Source organism: Nicotiana sylvestris, chromosome 5 (genome assembly GCF_000393655.2).
Source record: "Nicotiana sylvestris chromosome 5, ASM39365v2, whole genome shotgun sequence".
Classification (NCBI taxonomy): Eukaryota; Viridiplantae; Streptophyta; class Magnoliopsida; order Solanales; family Solanaceae; genus Nicotiana; species Nicotiana sylvestris.
Window position 1 is genome coordinate 171700682 of NC_091061.1, and position 22603 is coordinate 171723284.

The 22603-nt window shown below is 34.6% G+C and overlaps 2 protein-coding genes across 2 annotated transcripts; one reads left to right on the forward strand and one right to left on the reverse strand.

Moving 5' to 3' along the window:
* Nucleotides 1–3641: 3641 nt before the first annotated feature.
* LOC104220563 (phospho-2-dehydro-3-deoxyheptonate aldolase 2, chloroplastic) lies at nucleotides 3642–7713 on the reverse strand. Its single transcript, XM_009771454.2, has 5 exons — nucleotides 7118–7713; nucleotides 5723–6000; nucleotides 5017–5293; nucleotides 4361–4606; nucleotides 3642–4272 (listed from the first exon to the last, which is right to left on the reverse strand). Exons 1-5 carry the CDS (start codon nucleotides 7619–7621, stop codon nucleotides 4024–4026), a joined length of 1554 nt encoding a protein of 517 aa, XP_009769756.1. The 5' UTR covers nucleotides 7622–7713; the 3' UTR covers nucleotides 3642–4023.
* Nucleotides 7714–18934: 11221 nt separating this feature from the next.
* LOC138869659 (uncharacterized) lies at nucleotides 18935–19549 on the forward strand. Its single transcript, XM_070147293.1, has one exon. The coding sequence runs from the start codon at nucleotides 18935–18937 to the stop codon at nucleotides 19547–19549; it is 615 nt and encodes a 204-aa protein (XP_070003394.1).
* The last annotated feature ends 3054 nt before the right edge of the window (nucleotides 19550–22603 follow it).

The window sequence follows — 22603 nt, forward strand, 5'->3', positions numbered from 1 at the left end:
TATTAAAAGCACGAAGGCCCTTAGCGAAATATCGTTCGCCTTTTTATCCTTTAAAAATAGATTTCACATTAGACAAAATCGTAATTAAAGTATTACCTAATATTTAGGAATAATTATTTAATTATTTTCCTAATATGTAGGAATGCTCATTTAATTATTTTCCTTATTTGAGCTAAGTAGAAAATATGATATTTAGGACTTTATGCATAATTCTTTTCCTTTTTAACGATGCAAGATAATTATAATTCCTTATATATTGAATTTTCATAATGTTAGGACTTTAAAGCAGCTTCTGCAATTTTATTTATGAAATTCTTTTGCAAATTGATTATGCACTTCACAATTGTTTATTTGAACTTCACGATTGGCTACTTGCATAACTCACGTTTGTTCTGCGGCAAATTTTAGGACTTTAAGTCTTCCTTATTTGCTTCTTTATATTTTTATTTAAATAAAATATGACTTTTTTATTAGCTATTTGCATGGTTTAGTTGCAAATTGATTGTTTATATTATTTATGCATTCTTGAGTAGAACGGAAGAGTTTTCCCTAATATGTATTTAGTATTTTAAATCAATTAAAATTTGTCCATTAAATTCTTTCTTATTTGAAATATAAAAATTTCTAATACCTCATATAAATTTTTTTCATTATTTGTATTATGTAGATAATAATTTTGCAAAAAATAAGAAAACCAAAAAAAGCAAAGTCCACAAAACTAAATGTTACTTAAGTCAATAGTTATATGTCGATGCTCCTTTGATATTAAAAAATATTTAGGTTCTCAAATTATATGTTTTTTCCTTTGTAAATATATATTATGTTTAAACCTTTTTAAAATATTACTATTATTAATGCTAACATTTGAAAATTTGTTGCAATATACTTAACCAAAAATACAAAAGTGAATCTGCATATTTTGAAAGGAAAAAAAAACACTTTTTGGAACTTTGATAGGTGAAGGAAAAATTTAATAGTAAGAAAAAAAGATAGTATAAAAAGATAATTTTGGATAAAGGCCAAAATTTAGTTGAGAGATAGGCAACATATTCAAATACTACAAATTAAAGTTAGAGTCCTTTTATGAATGCCTATAATAGTTCTTTGTAGATCCAGCTAAACATGATAAACATTAATTATTTTTAAGAACTTACATTTTTTTAGTTTTTATTTTATAACTCAATTATATTATTTATTAATATTTATCTAATTTTTTAAACTTTATTCTCATTTATACAGACACACACAAAGTGCGTACCCTAAAGCTAGTTTACAAAAAAGTATTGCATTTCGAATGTTACTCTACACTTTAGACTTGATCAAACCAAACTATAATGACTAAAAAAAACCCAAATTATAAAATATATAAAGAAAAAGATTTTATTAGCTTGATTTGGCAATTAGCAAATTATAAAATAACAAACAGACAATAATAAAAGAGGGAAATTTACGTTGCATATAACTTTTAAAGAGTTAATTATATCTCCTGCTATTACTTCTTAAACTTTTCACACGTGACCATTTTGTTTTTAAGTTTCACACTATTTGTTTAACTTTTTAATTACACGGTATCCACCTTTTCAAATCCCTTTAAAAACTGCTACATCCCGTGTAATTAGGGAATAAGATAATTTAATCCATACGTATGTGATATAATATAGGACATAAATAAAGTATGTAACGCATACTATTTATATACGTTTATTAACGTTGTCGTGATCAATTCTTTAATGTTGCTAATTGCCAGAAAGTGCTTGCCCAATACAGCTTTTATACCATCTAGATTTGGGAGAAATTCAAAAATAGTCAGATTTACAACTGGTCATTCAAAAATAGCTCAATTTTAAAAGTAATCGAAATTTAGCCACTTCTTATGTAAAGATAAATCTGAGCGAAACACTGTTCAAAATCCGGAAAATACGTCAGTATATTATGCTGGAGTTACAGCATAAGTATACTTGAGTTCCAGGATAAGTATACTGGAACTCTAGCATAATATGATGGAGTTCCAGCATAAGTACAGTAGAACTCCAGCTCAATATACTGGAGTTCCAGCAAGTATATCTGTCCAGCATAATATACTGGAGTTTGGAGTACCGGTGCTCCAGTCTCCAGTATATTATACTGAAGCCAGCAAAGTATATCAATCCAGCATAATATGTTGGAGTTCATACACAGGTGCACCAAACTCCAGTATATTATGCTAGACCGATCTCTGTTGCAGCAAAATAGTGGTTATTTTTCATTGACTTGGTAAACACTTGCTATTTTTGACCCGTCCGAAAACTGGCTATACCGTGTTATTTTTACTCTAGATTTTGGTTGAGAAATTGTAGTAGCTATCTAGGCATCTAGCACAAGATTAGGGCAAAATAACAAAACTAGCCGGCCGCCTCAAACTATTTGCATTCGCTAGCTAAAAAGTATATAAAATATGTATCTTTTTATATATAATACATATATGTACATTTTATCAACTATTATTTTTTAGAGTAGCTAAAGAGATACATTTCTCCGAGTTGTGTTTATGTAGGGGCAAGTGCATAAATAGTCATTCTCGGGGATGTTATTTATAGACTAGTCAGTGCCTATTTTGGCCTAAACTTTTAAACTAAAAATCTTAATTTCAGGACAATTCAGGATATTTTTGTCCTGAAAAATTGATATTCAGGATATACTGGCTAATCCCGAAATAGATGCCCTTTAGAGTGCCTACCTAGTATCATTTCTACGTTTTTTTATGTAGTCTTCCCTCCCTACATTTGAACTTAAACAGTGTCTATTGTACTTGTACACCAGAATGATTTTGTTAGATTTTAAGAGTATTTTTAATACCCTGATAGTTTATGTTCATATACTAATATTTTTATGTTGCATATTTAATTGCAGCGTGGACTAGCATCTGGAAATATGAATTGAGCAGGCCACCCTAAAGATTACACGATTGGCCTAAAAATTAAGGAACATGAACTGCTAATCCTAAGGCATATCCTTCATAATCAAGAGGTAACAGTTTCCATTCTTTATTCTTTCTTTACCTATTCACAAAGTCCTAAGTTTTAGCAAAAATTGTCATTTACCAATGAATCGCGAAATGCTATAGTTCTTATATATAATTTTAAAATTTATTCAGAAGTAATTCACGAGATCATGCACCTCTCTTTTCTAGTTATAAGAGAAAAGGGTACAGCTGGTTGGTCCAACTTATTCATTTCTCTTCCCTTTCTTTTCACTTTCACATTGAAGCTTAGAAAGAAAAGTCAATTAAGAGAAATTCCTTAAAAAGTTTTAAGAAAAGTCAATTAAGAGAAATTCATAGCTCTCTCTCGCATGCTAACCATTACATTGGACACTAGGTTTTCTTTTAAAACTCGACTATTGCATTGAATACTTGAGAAAAAAATCACCCGTAGTCTTCATTCCATAGAATTCGAACCGTAGTCTTCATTCCATAGCCACGGACTTCATTGACCACTAACCCACACTTCAATGCGAAGACCTTAAGTTAATAGCTCTTATTAGTAATTTAGGACTTTGCTCTCTGCAGATTATGCACTTCTATCCAGTAAAATGCCATTATAGGAAACAAATTATGAAAATACAATCTAATAGCTGTAAAATAAACAAAAATGGCAAGAAGGTAGGCAAACACTTGACTCCACTGCAAAACCAGTATCTCAAAATAAAATCCATACATCAAGAAAAGGAGAGAACTGAACCCACTTATACCCTAAACTTACAGTCCAAACTAAATTTTAAAATTTTAATAAACAGAATGGCTACCGGACAACTCGACTAATTTTACTTGCTGTTCACTTCCCCCATTGATTTCTGCAGGAAACCTATTTACCTCATTTGGAAAGTTGCTCTGCCCATGTTTTAACTTAGAAACTTTGGTTCCAAATAGCAGCTCAAACGCCCCGAGACCACATATAAGTTTTGAGCGGATGGCTGGTAACTGAGTTTATTGGATACCAAGAGAACAAGGATGCAGACTAAAAATACGGGTAAATTAGAGAAAGCCTACAGGCGTTGAGTGGCCATTCTTCGTTTTCTTAGTCGTTCAGCTACGATGAAGGAAAGTTCAAGAGATTGGGAAGCATTCAATCTTGGGTCACAATGTGTGTGGTAGCGAGAGCCCAAATCGTCGTAGGTTACTGTTCGTGATCCGCCAATGCATTCAGTCACATTTTGCCCTGTCATTTCTAGATGGATACCACCAGGGTGGCTCCCTTCTTGCTCATGCACATCGAAGAAAGCTCGAACCTCAGCCTGCCAGTTCAGCAGAATATGACATTCAGATACAGGATTTAAACCTTACCCAAGAATCAGAATGAGAAAACTCAGAGATGAAACTTACCAGGATTGAATCGAAAGCACGGGTTTTGAGTCCGCATGGTGCCTTTATAGTGTTTCCGTGCATTGGGTCACAAACCCAGGTAACAATCTGTCCAGCTCCTCGAACAGCCCTGATCAAGTGGCAAAGCTTCACTCTCATATTCTCAGCACCCATTCTCACAATTACAGTAATTCTTCCGGGCTTATTGGTTGGGTTCAGGATGTCAATGAGTTTAACTAGCTCATTTGGATCCATCTTTTGGCTCACCTGCAATAGAACTTCCGTCTTCAGGCAACTGACGTAATAGAATAGGCTAAGAGTAGTAGTAAGATCTCAATATTACATATAAAATAACATTTTGATTAATATTACGGCAGAGGTAAACATCAAATGCGCTGTAGGTAAATATCAAATGGCACTATAGGTAAACATCAGATGTCAAATGGTGATAAATAAGAGGAGGTGAGTAAACTAAATGGAACTTCAACGGAGATGGACTTTTTTTCCGAGAATGGTAAGTAGTGGAGATGCATTAGTTCTAAATTTCTGCTTCCTCCACTACATTTTATTTCAATGTTAGATAAATCAAACAGCATACTATGCTTTGCAACGAACACACTAAATTAGTAATACTTCCATTAGCATATTGCACTGAAACTGCTTTAAGCTATCCATACCTTGATGCCAAGTGGGTTTGCTACTCCTCTCAAGAACTCAACATGAGCACCGTCAAGTTGCCTGGTTCGTTCACCAACCCAAATCATGTGAGCGGAACAATCATAGAAAAGACCAGAAGTTGAATCCTCCCTTGTAAGTGCTTGTTCATAAGGAAGAAGCAAGCACTCATGGGATGTCCAGAAATCAGTTGTCGCCATGATAGGGTGGTCAACTGTGAGTCCAGCAGCAGCCATGAATCCCAAGGCTTCATCAACCCTGTGAGCTAGTTCTTGATACCTGCAAAACATTCCAAACATATTAGACTTAATATCATCTCAATATCCCGACCTACACTGCGGAATATGCAACCGAAATGACACTTGAAGTCGTAATGACAAAAACTTGGCACTTCAGGCCAATGGCGGAGCCGTGATTTCAAATTTATAGGTTCTGGATTTAAGAACGACGACTTCAATTGCTAATAACTGGGTTCTAAATTTAATATTTGTACATAACTTAATAAATTTCTTAACACAAAGACATTGTTTGAGCAAAAGCTATTGTGTTCGGTCAAAACCGTATATGGGTTCCGCCCCTCACTTCAGGCCCATGTCCAATTGAGAAGTCATTAAAATGATATAGAGTTGCAGATCTTAGAAAGACATTTGATAGCCACATAAAACAAGATTAACTGCTGAAGAAGAGAATCTGTTACAGTTTTCATACCTATCTCCTTGCTCACTGTTCTCCACAAAATCAAGATTCCATTCGGTGACCCTCTGCATTGCAGCATAACCTCCAGTAGCAAAAGCCCTAAGAAGGTTAAGAGTCGCAGCAGATTGCATGTAAGCCCTAATAAGCCTATGAGGGTCTGGAATTCTTGACTTCTCATCAAATGTATCACCATTAATATTATCACCCTTGTAACTTGGCAGCTTCACTCCATCAATCTCCTCAAATGGATCTGATCTTGGTTTTGCAAACTGACCCGCCATTCTTCCAACCTATAATTAACCATGTAACAACTTAAGCTTAGTATCATGATGTTTTTCAACCAAGAAGCTCATTGTAATGATCTTCATTCTACCAATTCAAGTAACCAGATATTCTACAATTATTAACTCAAACACTTGACTAAAGCAAATATATGTACATATACACATTATGTATATATGTATACACATACATATCTACACATATACACATAACAAACACACGCCACACATAACGAATATTTACAAACATAACGCACCCACAATACCTATGTACACACACAGACATACATATAAACATATTTGTATATATGTATACACACCTACTCCCTCGGCTCTATTTCATATAAAATGCTCAATACAGAGTTTAAGATTTTCACTTAGCTTATACATCACATTAAAATATAGGGAAGGAAATACTGACATAGCGGCTAAAATAGCCCGACAAAGAACCTCGTCTCAAAGTTTAAAATTTGAATAGCTTAATGAATTAAACTCTTGAAAGTTGTAAAAATTGCATAGCAATAGAACAGCGTCAAACATTTTGGAACATCCAAAAATGAAATTACTATGACATATTTTAAAAAGAAAACAAGTGCAAACGCAATAGCACCATATCCACACAGATCCATAAAAGTGAGAACTAAGAAACAGAAGAACACACAGTTTGGCCAATCAAAACATGGAATTTGAATATAAGAGACATAAAAATTGAATATTGGTTACCTTAAGCAACATAAACAAACACTTTAGCTAATCATAACACAGAATTAGAATACAAGAGTCATAAAAATTCAATCTTGGTTACCTTGAGCAACAGAAACACACATTATAGCTAATCATAACACAGAATTAGAATACAAGTCATAAAAATTTAATCTTGGTTATCTTAAGCAACAGAAAAACACACATTTTAGCTAATCAAAAGACAGAATTAGAATATAAGAGTCATAAAAATTGAATCTTGGTTATCTTAAGCAACATAAACACACATTTTAGGTAATCATAATACAGAATTATAATACAAGTCATAAAAATTCAATCTTGGTTATCTTAAGCAACAGAAAAACACATATTTCAGCTAATAAATTGAAATTAACAGGCATAAAAATTAAATCTTGATAATTACCTTAATAACAGGAACTTGACCACCAAACATAAGAACAACACTCATCTGAAGAAGAATCCTAAAAGTATCACGAATATTATTAGCATTAAATTCCTTAAAACTCTCAGCACAATCACCACCTTGTAATAAAAAAGCTTTTCCTAAAGCAGCTTCACCAAGTTTCTCTTCTAAATTCCTAGCTTCACCAGCAAACACAAGTGGAGGGTTAGATTCAAGAGTTTTAAGCACTGATTCAAGTTCTTTTTCATCTGGGTATTCAGGTAATTGCAAAGCCTTTTTACTTTTCCAAGAATCAAGACTCCATTGGGTTTTTTTCAACGGCTGTGAAGCAGTTGCTGTTTTGGCGGGCTCCGCCGCATGTACGGCGGAGATGGGGTGGCGCCGCCCATGTTGGGGGTTGTGAAAAAGAGGAATACGGGGTTGGGGTAATGAGGGGTTGTGGAGAAGGTGAGATTGAACAAGGGATTTTGATGATGACAATGATAAGGTATTTGATAAAGCCATTTTCTGGATTCTTGATTCCTCTTTTTCTCTCTATAAAAAAAAAGAAGATGACTACTTTTTCTGTAAATAGAGAGAAAGAGGATCTGTAGGAGGAGGAGATCTGAAATTGGGTTTAGGATTATTTATATATGAGTAGAATTTTTGGGGGTAGATTTTGAGGACGAGTAGGTGTAGAATTTGGTGGGTGAGTGGTATTTTGGTAAATAAGTTGTAAAAAAGGGGTAAAGATATTTTCGAGTGACAACAAAAGTTGGGGGTGTGTCGGTTGTATTTTGATGAAACTCGAATGCTCGTACTTGCTCCTAGATACGGACATTAGTTTATTTGTTGTTTTATTTTTCCTATTAATGGAAAAGCTTCAAATTTGTCATAATTATTTGAAATTTTTAAGTCATATATATTGTAGTATAAGAAAAAATATTAACTACCCAAGTAACTCAAATAATATCGATGGACAAGTCTTCTTAAAAAGTGTGAAATTGATATATTTAAGATAAAATAATTTACCCGATATAATAAATAAATGTGGTCTGATAGTGTAAAAAATTTCGATGGGCAAGTCTTCTTAAAAGTGTGAAATTTATATATTTAAGATAAAATATGTTATCTGATATAATAAATTAATTGTGAACGATACTGAGTTGAAACAAAAATCAGAAAACTGTTAGAAGAATAAAGAAATATATAAAATAGTAAAGAATCAGAAATATTCCGAGTCCACAATTTTCTTGTGCGTCCTTAAGGAATTTTAACCCCCTCACGTTGCCAAGGTAATGGATTAAATCCTCCCAGGATAATAGGATACCAACGAACTCAAAGAACGGAGCAAAATCACACTTACGAATTTGAGAGAGAGACTGCGAATTAGGATGCAGTATATTCAGAAAGAAAGAAGTTCTAGAGTGTTTTTCGTGTCTGGAAGATGCAGCCTTGCCTCAGAATTTATAGGCAAATATTAGAAGAGGTGTCTGGAAAGGTGCCTTTTCAGAAAATACGCGGCCGCGCCGAAGCCGAGCCGAGCGAGCGACGACGGCGCGATGGTTCATTCTCTTCAACTCCTTTTAAGAGCTTTAAGAAGTGAATCTATATATAAGCACATAAATGTGATTGTCCCTAACCAATGAGGGACAAAGTGCAAGATAAAAGTTGACTTCTCCAAATTTTCATTTTCCCTCCATTTTATTTTCCTCCATTTCCAATTCACACTTCTTCTCTTTTAAAGCTCAATGGCTTAAAGTCCAACATTAATGTGGTCTGATAGTGTAAAATTTCTTATCCTGATGTTGTATATAACTTAAACGCGTATGTGAAATGGTGTGGATTTGCTCTCTCTTATAAATGGATCAAATGTGCTCTTATGGTGATCAAAATGGCCATATATGCCCTTATTATGGTCTAGTTATATTTAGCAATTTTTTTATTTATATATTAAAGATAAAATAAGTTACTCGATATAATAAATAAAGGTGGTATGACAGTGTAAAAATTTGTTGCTGATGTTGTATATAACCTGAACTCGATGCGAAATGGTTTGCATTGATTCTCTCTTATTAAATGGATCAAATGTGCCCTTATTGTGATCAAAATGGGGCCATATATGCCCTTATTATGGTCAAGTTATATTTAACGATTTGTTTTTATGGAAGAGTAGACAAGAGGGATTGCTCTAACGGTAAACAACCTCCCCTTCCCTTATTGTTGTTGTTGTTGTTGTTTTATGGAAGAGTAAGTTTTAAGGCTTAGGATAAAATTATCAACTCCAAGGAAATAGTTCACTTTTGGCATTATGACTCATGTGCACTTTTTCTTTTCTTTCTATTTTGTCCTTTTTGTCTCCTATCTTTTTCATGCCAGAAAAAAGAGGACAATGATTTGTAGCTTCTCCATCCCTCTAAAACCAATGTCATCCACACTCCACTTTTGAACTAAAAATGGGGTTGATTCTTATTTTGAGTCATACATTTTTTTTTAATTCAAACACAAATGCTACTTATTATAAGGTCTATTTTAGCTCCGTACATTTTACTCGAAATACAGAAATATGATGTCACGACACATATTGTTCGTTTTTGGTCTAGGCCTATACGGATTTGTCCTTCGGGTTCTGCCAAATCGAGTCTCAAAAGCGGGTATATCATGTGAACGTATTTCATGTTTTATTTTCTCTTTTATTTCGACGTAGGGTTTTGCCTAAGGTGGCATGTGAACAAAGGGCGGAGCCAGTATACATGTTACGGGTCCGACCGGCCCAGTAACTTTAGTTCAAACTATGTATTTATTTTAAGAAATTCATTGAATATGTACAAATTGCTTATTTAGAACTCAATAATTTTAAAGAACTAGAATTCCGAACATATCAACTTTAAATCTTGGTTGTAACTCTGCATGTGCACCTCTTCTTCAAAAGCTTGTCGTGCTAGAAGCCTACCAGCCCTACTTGACCCACCTTCATCAGCTTGCCCTCCATCCTCGACATCAAATACGATTTTCTTGGACATTTCATCATACAAATCTTTCACTAATTACATTTTATAAATATAAATAATGTTATGAATTTTTCTTAAATCTCTATTCATTGTCAAAGTCCGATTGAAGTTAGGATCTTTCTGTATTTAAACTAATTCAAAAGGTTTTGCATGAAAATTTTGACAGGCCTACAAAGAATCCTCAAATGTCTTATCATTAATCGGCACCCCTTTTTCAAAAGCTTGTCATGCTAGATGCCTACTAGCCCTACTTGACCCGCCCTTATCAGCTCGTCCTCCATCCTGAGAATCACATACGATTTTCTTGGACATTTCTTCATACGAATTTTTTGCTAATTGCATTTTATAAGTATAGTGATAGAAATTTTTCTTAAATCTCTATTCATTGTCAAAGATAGATTGAAGTTAGAATTTTTCTGTAGTTGAACTAAATCAACTAATTCACATGTTTTTGGCATGAAAATTTTGCCAGGCCTACAAAGAATCCTCAAATGTCTAATCATTAAAGGCAATGTTGAATTATTAATGACAAATAATGAGAATAGCAAAGAAAATCTTGGCTTAAAACGAGAAACGTTTCTTCATTAAAATTGATATGTGATCTTGTGGTTGATAAGATTTTTGGACCAGTTGAGTCATGGACCTCACAAACTGAATTATTCCAAGAATCTCTCCTTAGCTTCCAACTACCACCTTAAATAATTGGCCTTTGAATCCTTGAAAAGGTCTCAATGTTAGGTAGTAGGTACTTGACCTACTCCCGGCGAAGCTAAAATTTTGAGTTCAGGGACTTTAAATAATAAAAGAAATAACTTATTGAGTTTTGAATAAATTATTATTAATATTGTAGATATTTAATTTTTTACCTTTAATGAAATTTTATATTATTTAGAGCTTAGATGTTTATTTTAGGCCTATCATTGCTATTTTAATTATTTTTTACTTTTTGCTTTATTTTATCTTAAAAATTACAAAAATATTTTCCTTTATTTTAGCTTATTGGTATTTTGTTTAGTTAGCTTTGGTTTTGAAAATAATACAAAAATAGTCTTGACATTTTATTTTTTACAAAAGATAAAAAGAAAAGTTTCAAAAAATATCTTCACTTAGTTTAGTGTGATTTTAAGTTGTAGTAGGGTTTTAGTAAATATTGAGTATATTTGTTTAATACAGTAATGTTATCATTTATTATTTTTGTACTTTAGATAATTAGTAGTAGTATTCTACTTAGCTAGTTTTATTTAAAATGAAAAGGAATGCAAAGGATCAATTAACCAACTCTCATGGCACACTACACACGTCATTTTTTGTTTCTCAATATACAATGGTACACACACTCCGCTTACTTTATTTTGGCATTAATCATTTTAGACATACACCATACACACATTGTGCACTATTATTAAAAAAAGATTTTTTTCGAAATTTTTTTCACTCTTTTTTAAACCAGTGTTTGGCTATGAAATTTTCGATTTTCACTTGAAGATGAATTTCAAATTTTTTCAAAAATTTGAAAAACTCAAAAAAGTTATTTTTCAAAATTTTCACTTCAGATCACTCACAAAAATTCAAAAACATCTCAAAATTATATTCACGTCCAAACGCAACTCTAATTTTAAATACCATTCACATGATTTTTTTTTTACTTTTTTCCTAAATTTTACAATTTTTATATCCAAATGCCCACTTAGTTATTTTTGTTCATCAATAGGGAAATTCGCATTTTTTTAATCTTCCTCTAAAAATTTCTTTTTCATGGTCATCTTCTATTCAAAAGGATCTTACTCAATTCAATAGAAACTTAACTTCTACCCCACTTTTTTTTTTCTTTTCAGACTAAATTAAAAAAATGGCAATGTATAGCCGCTCTCAAAATAATAGCCAAAAAATATTTTTTTTTTGTATATACATATATTGTGCATGTTATATACAAAAATTATATATATTTTATATACTTTTTCGATTACCAAATATAAATAATTTTTAGCGCGGGGTAAAAGTGATAATACCCTTCATTCACCTCTCACATAGGCACAATAGTATGCGGATAGAGATTAGGGTTATTCTCACAATTAACTTGTTTCCCAAGCACAATTCTAGTTGAAAATCGCCACTCTTATCACAAAACTTTACCACTCCAATATCAAGAAGAATGGCTGCGCACAAATTTAAAACCCTAGTCTCTTTATTCCGTTCATCCACTAAATTGACTGCTCTTTCCTTGAAGTTCAATTCAGTTGTTTATTCGCCAAAATTGTATACAACAACTATATGTTCACCACTTGGAATAACGCAAGAAAATAAAAAGTCTACTGGTACTGTATTGAGTACTGATTTAATGTTTCGTAAATTGGGATTAGGGTATAATACTCTAATACAATCCAATTATGTAGACGAAGTCAATGCTCAAATAAGTGAATGCGTACACAAGGCCAGATACACCAAGGATATAGATGAGTTCTCAAAATCTTGTCAACTTCTTGAATCAATTAAGGAGCAAGGTTTCCAACTAGAAGAGGAGAGCTATGAATTTGATACAAGTTAAGAGAATCGAGCAGCTAAGAGGAAGAGATAGAGCAGTAAGCAGTAACAGAAAAGCTAAGCTGGCAGCTGATGTGGCAAAAGTTAGTTAAGACAGTTACAGTTAGGTAGAATTAGTTAGAGTTAGTTACAAGTTGTTAATCAAGCATATATAGTAGAATCACTTGTAATTGAGGATCACTTTTGAAGATAATACAATTCTACTCTTTCTAAATTCTTCTTCCTTGAGCTATTTTCTCGCATCTGCCTGTCATAGCCATCACCTTCTTCGAGCTTTAAGCTCCTAGATTGACTATTTCCCTCTGAATTCTGTTACATTGTATCATTTGGTATCAGAGCTAAAGGTCCTTGGCATATTCAATCATGACTCGCAACAAAAATTCAGAGAAATCTGTTGGAGAATTGGAGGACAAACTGACAGCTATTCACGATCAACTGCAAAAGTTGATGGATGGAATGATGATTATAAATGAGCATAATGTACAAACTGACAAGGAATCAATAGAATTGAAAGAAATCATGGGAGCGATGAATCAAAAAAGAGAAGGAAAAAAAACAATTAGGGCAGAATCTGCTACTGGTCGTGCTGGTTCAATGGAGATTCAGCAAGGAGGAAGAAACAGATAAGTTCATCAAGGTGCAACTTCTAATGGTAATTTTTTACTCGATACTCTAAGCTAGAATTTTCTCGATTTTCTGGTCACGATTTGAGACTTGGTTGTACAAAGTCGGCCAATTCTTTTCTATGGATGAAGTAGCTTTTGATTAGAGGGTTAAAGTGGTTTCTATTCATTTTGATGGAAAAGTTATTGTTTGGCATAGGTCATATATGAAATCTAGGGATTCAGTGCTAGAACCTACCTGGACTGAATATGTTCTAGCCTTAAATGAAAAGTTTGGGGAAGGGTTTGAAGATCATATGGAGGCCTTAAAGAATTTGCAGCAGACTGGCAGTGTTAAGTACTACCAAGCAGAATTTGATAGATTGTTGATTGGGGTTAATTTATCTAATGAAAATGCAATTAGTTGCTTCATAGGTGGCCTTAAGCCGGATTGAACAAAGCTGTGAGAATTCAGTCACCTAAAACACTGCTACAAGCCTATAGAATTGCAAGATTGCAGGAGGAAGTGTTCGAGGCTCAAGCCCAATCCTGGGGTCTCAAGCCTAATATGAGAACCAACACTGGCCTACTACCTACCCCTAATCATAGTAAACTCCAGTATAACCAAAGAACCCATTACCAACCTTTATTAACAAGAAGCCATTTGAACCTACTCTTAATAAGAACACTAGGATACCTGGTAGGAGGTTGAGTGCAGCTGAAATGGATGAGAAGAGATCGAAAGGATTATGTTTTTTTGTGATGATAAGTATGTACCAGGCCATAATTGCAGGGGTAACCAACAATTGTACTTAGTAGAGGTGGCAGAAGATGAAAGGGTGGAAGTAGAGGAATAGGAAGATCTGACACAAGAATTATTGGCAGATTCAAATGAGTTCATGGCCATATCAGTACAAGCATTTACAGGTGTAGAAGGTTATTAGACTATTAGAGTTACAGGATACCATAAAAAGAGGCTATTGCAAGTGTTGATAGATACTGGAGTACTCACAATTTTATTACTGAGGAAGTAGTTGCAAGGCTAGGCTGCAGAGCTTGTTCTATTCAAAAACAATCTGTCAGCGTAGCTGATGGCAGAAGAGTACAAACTACTTCGGTTTGTAAGGACTTGCAGTGGTTATTACAAGGTACAACATTTTCATCTGACTTCTTACACTTACCATTGGAAAATATAGATATTGTGCTAGGTGTGAAATGGTTGAATACCTTGGGGAGGATATTATTTGATTTCAAAAAGAAAACTATTGGATTTATGTATCAAGGAAAGAAGCATGTACTCGGGGGTGCAAATGATCAACTCAAGTCTGCTAAAGCTAAGATTTTGATAAAAAAAAAGGGAGCAGTTGACCAATTCTTTATGATGTCTTTAATAGCTAATGAGGATGAAAACATTTACTGTCACAGTATACAAGCTATACCAAGTGCTGACCCTTTGCCAGAATTAGCAGCACTTATAAAGCAGTATGTGTCACACCTCCTTTTCTACACCTTTTCTACCCTCCGGAAGGGGTATAAGAGAGTTTTTCCAATTTAAGTGACAATCGAAACGAGATTATTTTTATTTAGAAATTCAGAGTTGCCACTTGGGATAATTTATGGTGTTCCAAACACCGGTTTAAAATCCCGAATTGAGGAAAGTTGACTCTTATTTATGGTTTGCGAACACAGAAATCTGGGTAAGAAATTCTATTAACCCGGGAGAAGGTGTTAGGCATTTCTGGGTTCCATGGTTCTAGCACGGTCACTCAACTATTAACATTGGCCTAATTATTTGACTAATTACACATTTTAAACTTACGTGCATTTTTTACTTTCTAACCGCTTTTAATGTTTATAGAATTATTTTCTAGAACAAGTCACGATTGTCGTACATATCGCGAACCGCGTCACATGAAATGCACCCGCAATTTATAACATGTTTATTTTATTATTATTCAAAATTATGATCGGGTCACATGAAATGCATACCCGAATTGAGATTTACGTATCACGGAAACTGTACCCATGGCCACGATAATTATTCATATTGCGAATCATGCCACGTGAAACGTACCCGCGATTTACTAACATGTTTATCATTAATACTTGTAAGACTTTTCCAAACACTCCTTAAATCGACTTATTTAGAAAAGGTCGATTCTGGTGCTACTGTATGACCTTTCTATGTAATAAGTATAATTTTAGCACATTAATGAGTATACAAAGCAGATAGCATAAGGCTGAAGTAAAATACTAACAATAAAGCATTTCATTTCTCAAAAACAAAATTTTTTGCACCATGGATAACTAGAAGAACACCAGTAACAAGGTAATACCTGGATTTTAAGCGCAAATGGACCTTGATTTACCAAATGAAATACACAACTATATATGAAAATCTCTCTAACACAAAGGCGGAAGTTCGGCAAGAACTCATCGGGAAACAAAGGACTCGTCGGCAACTACACAAACTCGACTAAAGAACAACAAACGAGTAATCGACGGGACCAACGAAGGGACCTCAAACTACCCGGAAGGCTTCGAACCTCAAGCGACTCGAACACTGACTTCAAACGAGGAACTCGAGGTCACCAGTGACATCTGTTTTGAGGCTGAAAGATGAGAAGATGGGTCGTTGGACGTTGGTGGTTCTCTAGAATGGATGATTTCTGGCTACCTTTTCCTTAGATATCTTATGGACGCTGTTGTGTGTAGAAGACGAAGGACAACGGCTGGGATCTATGGCTGAAGTTTAAAGATGAAGAGTCTTCAGCATGTAAAAAACGGCTCCTCTTTAGATAGGGATTCTAGGTTTTGTTTGTTGTCAAAATATCGATGGAAACGGCTCTTGGAGAAGAAGGAACTTAGCTTCCAAAATAATCGAAAAAAAACTGATGAGGAATTCTTCTGTCTTAAGTCTTCATGAAGAAGATGTTCGCTCTAGGTTACGGGGAGGGGGGGAGGGTTCGTGTGTATTGCGGCAGGGGGTCTTAGGGGTCTCTAGGTCTGTTTTCTGTATTTTCAACTGATCGCTCTAAGTAGTATTAGGTTTTTGGATTATTTTTAGGTTAGGGGTATGGGCTTAGAAATTATGAGCTTGGGAATTATGGGCTAGATCCGAAAATTAGGCCTAAAATGGGTTGTTTGAGCCCAAATTTTATTCTTTCTTCGTGAACAACACTAAAATACGACATCACTTACTAATTAATCTTACTTAAGTAAAATAACTATTAAAATAAGACTAACCGTTAAAACAAACCTATTTTTTGGTATTTTCTAATATCATATTAAAATAGAAATAAGGTACTATTTTTGTATATTTTTTTTACTTTTACGAAAGGTATATAAACTAAAAGCAACTAAAAAGAAGAAATATTTTTGTAATTTTTATTTTGTGATAAAATAAAGTAAAAAGGGTCAAAACTAGTTAAAATAACTATACTAGACCTAAACTAAATATTTAAATACAAAAATGTGTAAAATCTTGGAGAGGGTCAAAAATCACATGTCTACAGTATGCATGCATCTTTGAATTACCTATTACTTTACCTCCTCACTGGGGTTCTTATGATCATAGGATTCCTCTTAAGGAAGGCTCTAATCCTGTTAAAAAGAGACCTTACAGATACCCTGGGATTAAGAAGGATATAATTGAGAAGCTAGTACATGAAATGTTAGACCAAGGAGTAATACAACCTAGCACATGCTCCTATGCATCTCCTGTAGTGTTAGTGGGAAAGAAACATGGTAGCTGGAGGCTTTGTGTAGATTATAGAAGTCTGAATCAAATGACTATCAAAGATAAGTTTCCCAGTCCCATTATTGAAGACCTACTTGATGAATTAAGTGGTGCTAAGATCTTTTCTAAAATAGATCTTAGGGCTGGTTATCATCAGCTAAGAATGGCTGAAGGAGATATTAACAAAACTGCATTCGGAACTCATGACAGACATTATGAATTTTTGGTAATGCCCTTTGGGCTAACCAATGCACCATCATCATTTCAGAGTTTGATGGATATTGTTTTTAAACCATTATTGAGGAAGTCAGTATAAGTATTCTTTGATGATATTTTGATTTATAGCAAGAGTGTGACTGCTCATGTGGACCATGTAAAGGCTATGTTTGTTTTGATGAAGCAACATCAATGGTATGCAAAGATGTCAAAGTGTGCATTTGGAGTGGCTAAGGTCGAATACGTTGTCCATTTTATCGGTGTTGAAGGTGTATCCACAGATCCAAGGAAAATTACTACTGTACAAGAACGACCTACACCTGTGAATATCAAACAGCTAAGGGGATTCCTAGGTCTTGCAGGCTATAATAGAATATTTATTCAAGGCTTTGGGACCATATGCAGACCACTTCATGATCTATTAAAGAAGGATAGTTGTATGTGGACTGATGAAGCTACTACTGCTTTCAACAATTTGAAGCAGGATTTGATCTCTGCTCATGTGTTAGCTATGCCAGACTATTCTAAACCTTTTACAATGGAGACAGATGTTAGTGGCAAAGGCATTGGAGCTGTGTTGATGCAACAAGGGCATCTTATTGCTTACATAAGCAAATTCTTAGCCCCCAGACATCAAAGTCTGTCAGTTTATGACAGAGAGTTACTTGCCCTTATCTTTGCTGTTACTAAATGGTCTCATTACTTATTGGGCAATTATTTCATTGTTAAGACAGATCAGAAAGCATTAAAACATTTATTGGAGCAATAGGTGCACACTGATTTCCATGTAGCTGGCATTTCTAAGGTGATGGCATTTGACTTTATTATGGAATACAAGAAAGGTTCTGAGAACAAAGCTACAAATGCATTATCAAGAAAACCTGATGTTGAACTCTTAGTTATTTCCTTGCTCACTCCTAATGAATCACTATATGCACAGATCAAAACATCATGGAGAGATGATCCAATGTTACAGGAGTTAATAGCTAGATTACAAACACAACCTTACAAAGCCTATACTTGGATTAACAACCAACTTAGGTGGAAGGGCAGGTTAGTTGTGGGCACTGATCAACAGTTGAGAAAGACTATAATTACACTTTGGCGTAGTGATACTCAAAGAGGTCATTCTAGGATGGATGCTACTATTAAGAGGTTACAATCCTTATTCCATTGGAAATCTCTTATAACAGATGTTAGAGATTTTTATCAACAAGTGTGATGTTTGTCAAAGACATAAATATGATGTTGCAGTTTCACCTGGCTTATTACATCCCTTACCAATTCCTATAAGTGTTTGGACTGACATCTGTATGGATTTTATTGAAGGCCTTCCAAAATCACATGGCAAGGGGGTGATTCTAGTAGTAGTAGATAGATTAACTAAGTCTGGGCACTTCTCAAGTCTGCAACACCCTTACACTACTCAGACTGTGGCTCAATATTATTTAGACCGGGTCTCCAAGTTACATGGTATGCCCCTTATTATGACCAGTGAAAGAGATCCAGTTTTCTTAAGTTCTTTCTGGTAAGAACTCGTTTCTCTTCGATGAGTACAACTGCAAAGATCCACAGCATATTATCCATAGACAAATGGTCAATCAGAAGTGTTGAACATAACTTTGGAAGCCTATTTGAGGTGTTTTTGCTCAGATAGTCCTAAGGATTGGTTCAAATATCTGCCCATAGCAGAGTGGTGGTATAATACCACATATCACTCCACTATTAAATGCACCCTTATGAAGTTTTGTATGGTCAAAAGCCTCACATACACCTTTCCTATTCAAGTAGAGATACATATGTTGAGATGGTTGATAGATCTCTTAAGGCAAGAGAAGTCATAATACAGCTGTTAAAATTTCATTTATCTAGAGCTCAACAAAGGATGAAGGATACTGCCAAACAACACAGGTCTGAGAGATCGTTTGAAGTAGGAGATTGGGTTTATCTAAAGTTGCAACCTTATAGAGAAATTTCAGTAGCTACAAGACCTTTCAACAAATTGGCTGCTAAGCACCACGCGCTTTATCCTATTGCAGCAAAGATTGGTTCAGTAGCCTATAAATTACTCATGCTTGTTGATGTCCTTATCCACCCAACTTTCCATGTTTCTCAGTTAAAAAGGTGTCATAAAATACCTAACATCATCAATCATCCTCCTATACTATACTTATCTAGCCCATACTGTCCTCAGCCAGAATCCATCCTAGAAAGAACTTTAGTCAAACGTGGTAATAAAGTTGTGTGTCAAGCTAAGATCAAGTGGATAGGTCTTGATGCTGATTATGCTACTTGGGAGTGTCTTCAGGATCTACAGAGAAGGTTCCCCTCCTTTAATCCTTGAGGACAAGGATTTTATTTAGGGGAGGGTATTGATACAAGTTAAGAGGATCGAGCAGCTAAGAAGAAGAGATCAAACAGTAAGCAGTAACAGAAAAGAAAAGCTGGCAACTGATGTGGCAAAAGTTAGTTAAGACAGTTACAGTTAGTTAGAATTAGTTAGAGTTAGTTACAAGTTGTTAATCAATAACTACTTCTAGAATCTTTAGCTGAGTATATATAGTTGAATCACTTGTAATTGAGGATCACTTTTGAAGATAATACAATTCTACTATTTCTAAATTCTTCTTCCTTGAGCTATATTCTCGCGTCTGCCTGACATAGCCATCACCTTCTTCGAGCTTTAAGCTCCTAAATTGACTATTTCCCTCTGAATTTTGTTACATTTTATCAGAATCGATTTTTGAGTATTTTATTGATTTTGGTATGGTAGACGAGTTTCACTTTTACCGTGACCTAATAATAGATGGAAATAATGTTGATTCACATACAAGATTCGCTTACTACAACATGTTGCTTTGGAGTGTAAAGAGAAGGATAGATAAAATAAAACAACTCATCAATGATTTTAAACATTATGATGGTGTTAATAAATCGGCCTTTCTAGAAAACTATCTGTCAGCACTGTCACGACCCAAACCGATGGGTCGCGACGAGTGCCTGAGTCCTACCTGTCAAACACCCCTAAGCATACGTCTAAGATATGAACCTGAATAACATTTGTTGCATTACGAAAATAACATACGTGAAGGAAACCTGTCATCAAGTCACATGTACGTATACATACAGAATACAATGGGCGAGTCGGCAAGGCTGCTATAGACAGTTATACATCCAATACTGAAGGCCGACAATGCCATATACAACCCAACTAGACATATTGTCCACAGACTTCTAATAAAAACATAATTGTACAAAGACGGGATTGAGTCACGTCATACCCATATATATATATATATACACACAAACGTATCGTACCAAAATCAAAAGTAGCTCCGGATCAAGTGGAGCACGCCAACTCTCGTTGATCAGGGATCCTAAGAAGGGGACCGTCAACTTGCCTACCTACACCTGCGGGCATGAAACGCATGCCCCGTAAAATAGGGCGTCAGTACGAAAAATGTACTAAGTATGTAAGGCATGAAAATTAGTACGTAAGAGACATAGATGAAACATAGAATACAAAAACACATCTTTAAATCTGAATAACTTTATAAATTCTGAAACGTTTATAATATCATGCACGTGTGTATAAATGTCGTGCTATGCATAGATATGGGTGTACATAATATCATCAAGCCACCGAGGGCATCCCATCGTATCATCTCGACTACTATGGACAACATCATCAACATATATCAGCTGATCAGGTGGTGGTGCGTATATAACGTCATAACCTTTTTCTATATCCCATATACATATATTTACATATATATGTGTATATAACGTCATCTGGTCATGGGTCAATGCACATGTATAAATGAGTGAAATGCATAAAAAGTACGCAATGATCTCAATATTCCTTTCGGATAAACTTTTCCAACTGCGTATTATTCTGAGACCTATGAACAGAAAATAATAAAAAACATTATGGGGCATCAAGAATATATACACCCATACTATTTCTATGAATAGAGTAATTTATGAAAATTGTGTGTTCATGCCAAAAAAAAAGGGAGTGCCTTAACATACCTATTTCTCGAATCATTTAAACGAATCTGCTTCTGCGAAATATGGACGAAATTTATACTTGGATTGCCTTAAAATTGGAACGAACTTGTTTTGGATTTGAAATTTTGGGAAGAATTTTGATTCTGCTTTCACGTTTTTCTCAAAGACAAGAGTCTTTGAAACTTAACCAAGAATCAAATTTTTAAACCAAGAAAGGGAAATGTTTCTTGCTTTTGGTCTTGGGACGTTAGTCTCTTTTGACTAAAATGAAAGAAGTTAAAATTTGATATTTGTTATAAATATATTATATTATGGATGTTCATTTAGTACTCCGTTGTAAATAATCTTCCTGAAGAAGCTTATCTATATGGGACTCTGTCACACCTCCTTTTTCGCCCGCGCCGCCCAAAAGGGGCGCGAAAGGGAGTTTCTTCCAATTAAAGGACAATCGAAACGGGATTTATTTATTTATTTCAGAATCACCACTTGGGAGATTTATGGTGTCCCAAGTCACCGGTTCAATCCCGAATCGAGGAAAATATTGACTCTGTTTAACAGTCTGCGCACCAGAAATCCGGATAAGGAATTCTGTTAAGCCGGGAGAAGGTGTTAGGCATTCCCGAGTTCCGTGGTTCTAGCACGGTCGCTCAACTGTTATATTCGGCTTGGTTATCTGATATAATAAATGTTGAACATATGTGCGAATTTTGACTTTTAACCGCTTTTATCATTATTATTATTTTTATCGAGAATTGCAATATCGTGAAAATATATCTCGAACCACGTCAAATCAATGTACCCATGGTTATCGACATATTTCGACTCTATTGAGATTTGGATTTGGATCACATAAATGTGCACCCGAGTTTTAAGAAAATAAATTGTTAAAGGCGCGCCTAAAGCGACTAGCGTATCATTATTTTGGGGGTAAGGTCGTGAAATTTGCTAAACGACCGATCCCGAAGTCTATACAATTATTAACTTTTTATTGAGGGCCCCGCAACTTATACGTTTTATTGGGTGAAGCTCATCTCATTTATTTTAACAGGATAATCCTAAAGTGCCTACATTTTTTCTATTAAATTTGTCTCTACAAAAATGAAAGAGAAAAGGTCCTAATTTATTTACATGCTTACGAGTTGTTATAGTTGGGTTCCGAAAATGATTCGTAAAATCTGAAAATGATGCAAGCAGGGCAGTTCGTTGCCAATCGAGCCCAAACCCAATGTGTATGGTACAAACTGGACCCGTGCCATCTCATTCACATGTTACTACCTAGTTACATTATATTAGGCATGCTCACAGTTTGTCAAATTAAAAAAAAACTTGGCAATTTACTTTTAATCCTAAACCATTTACATGCTGAAATTAACCAATAGTATTTAGC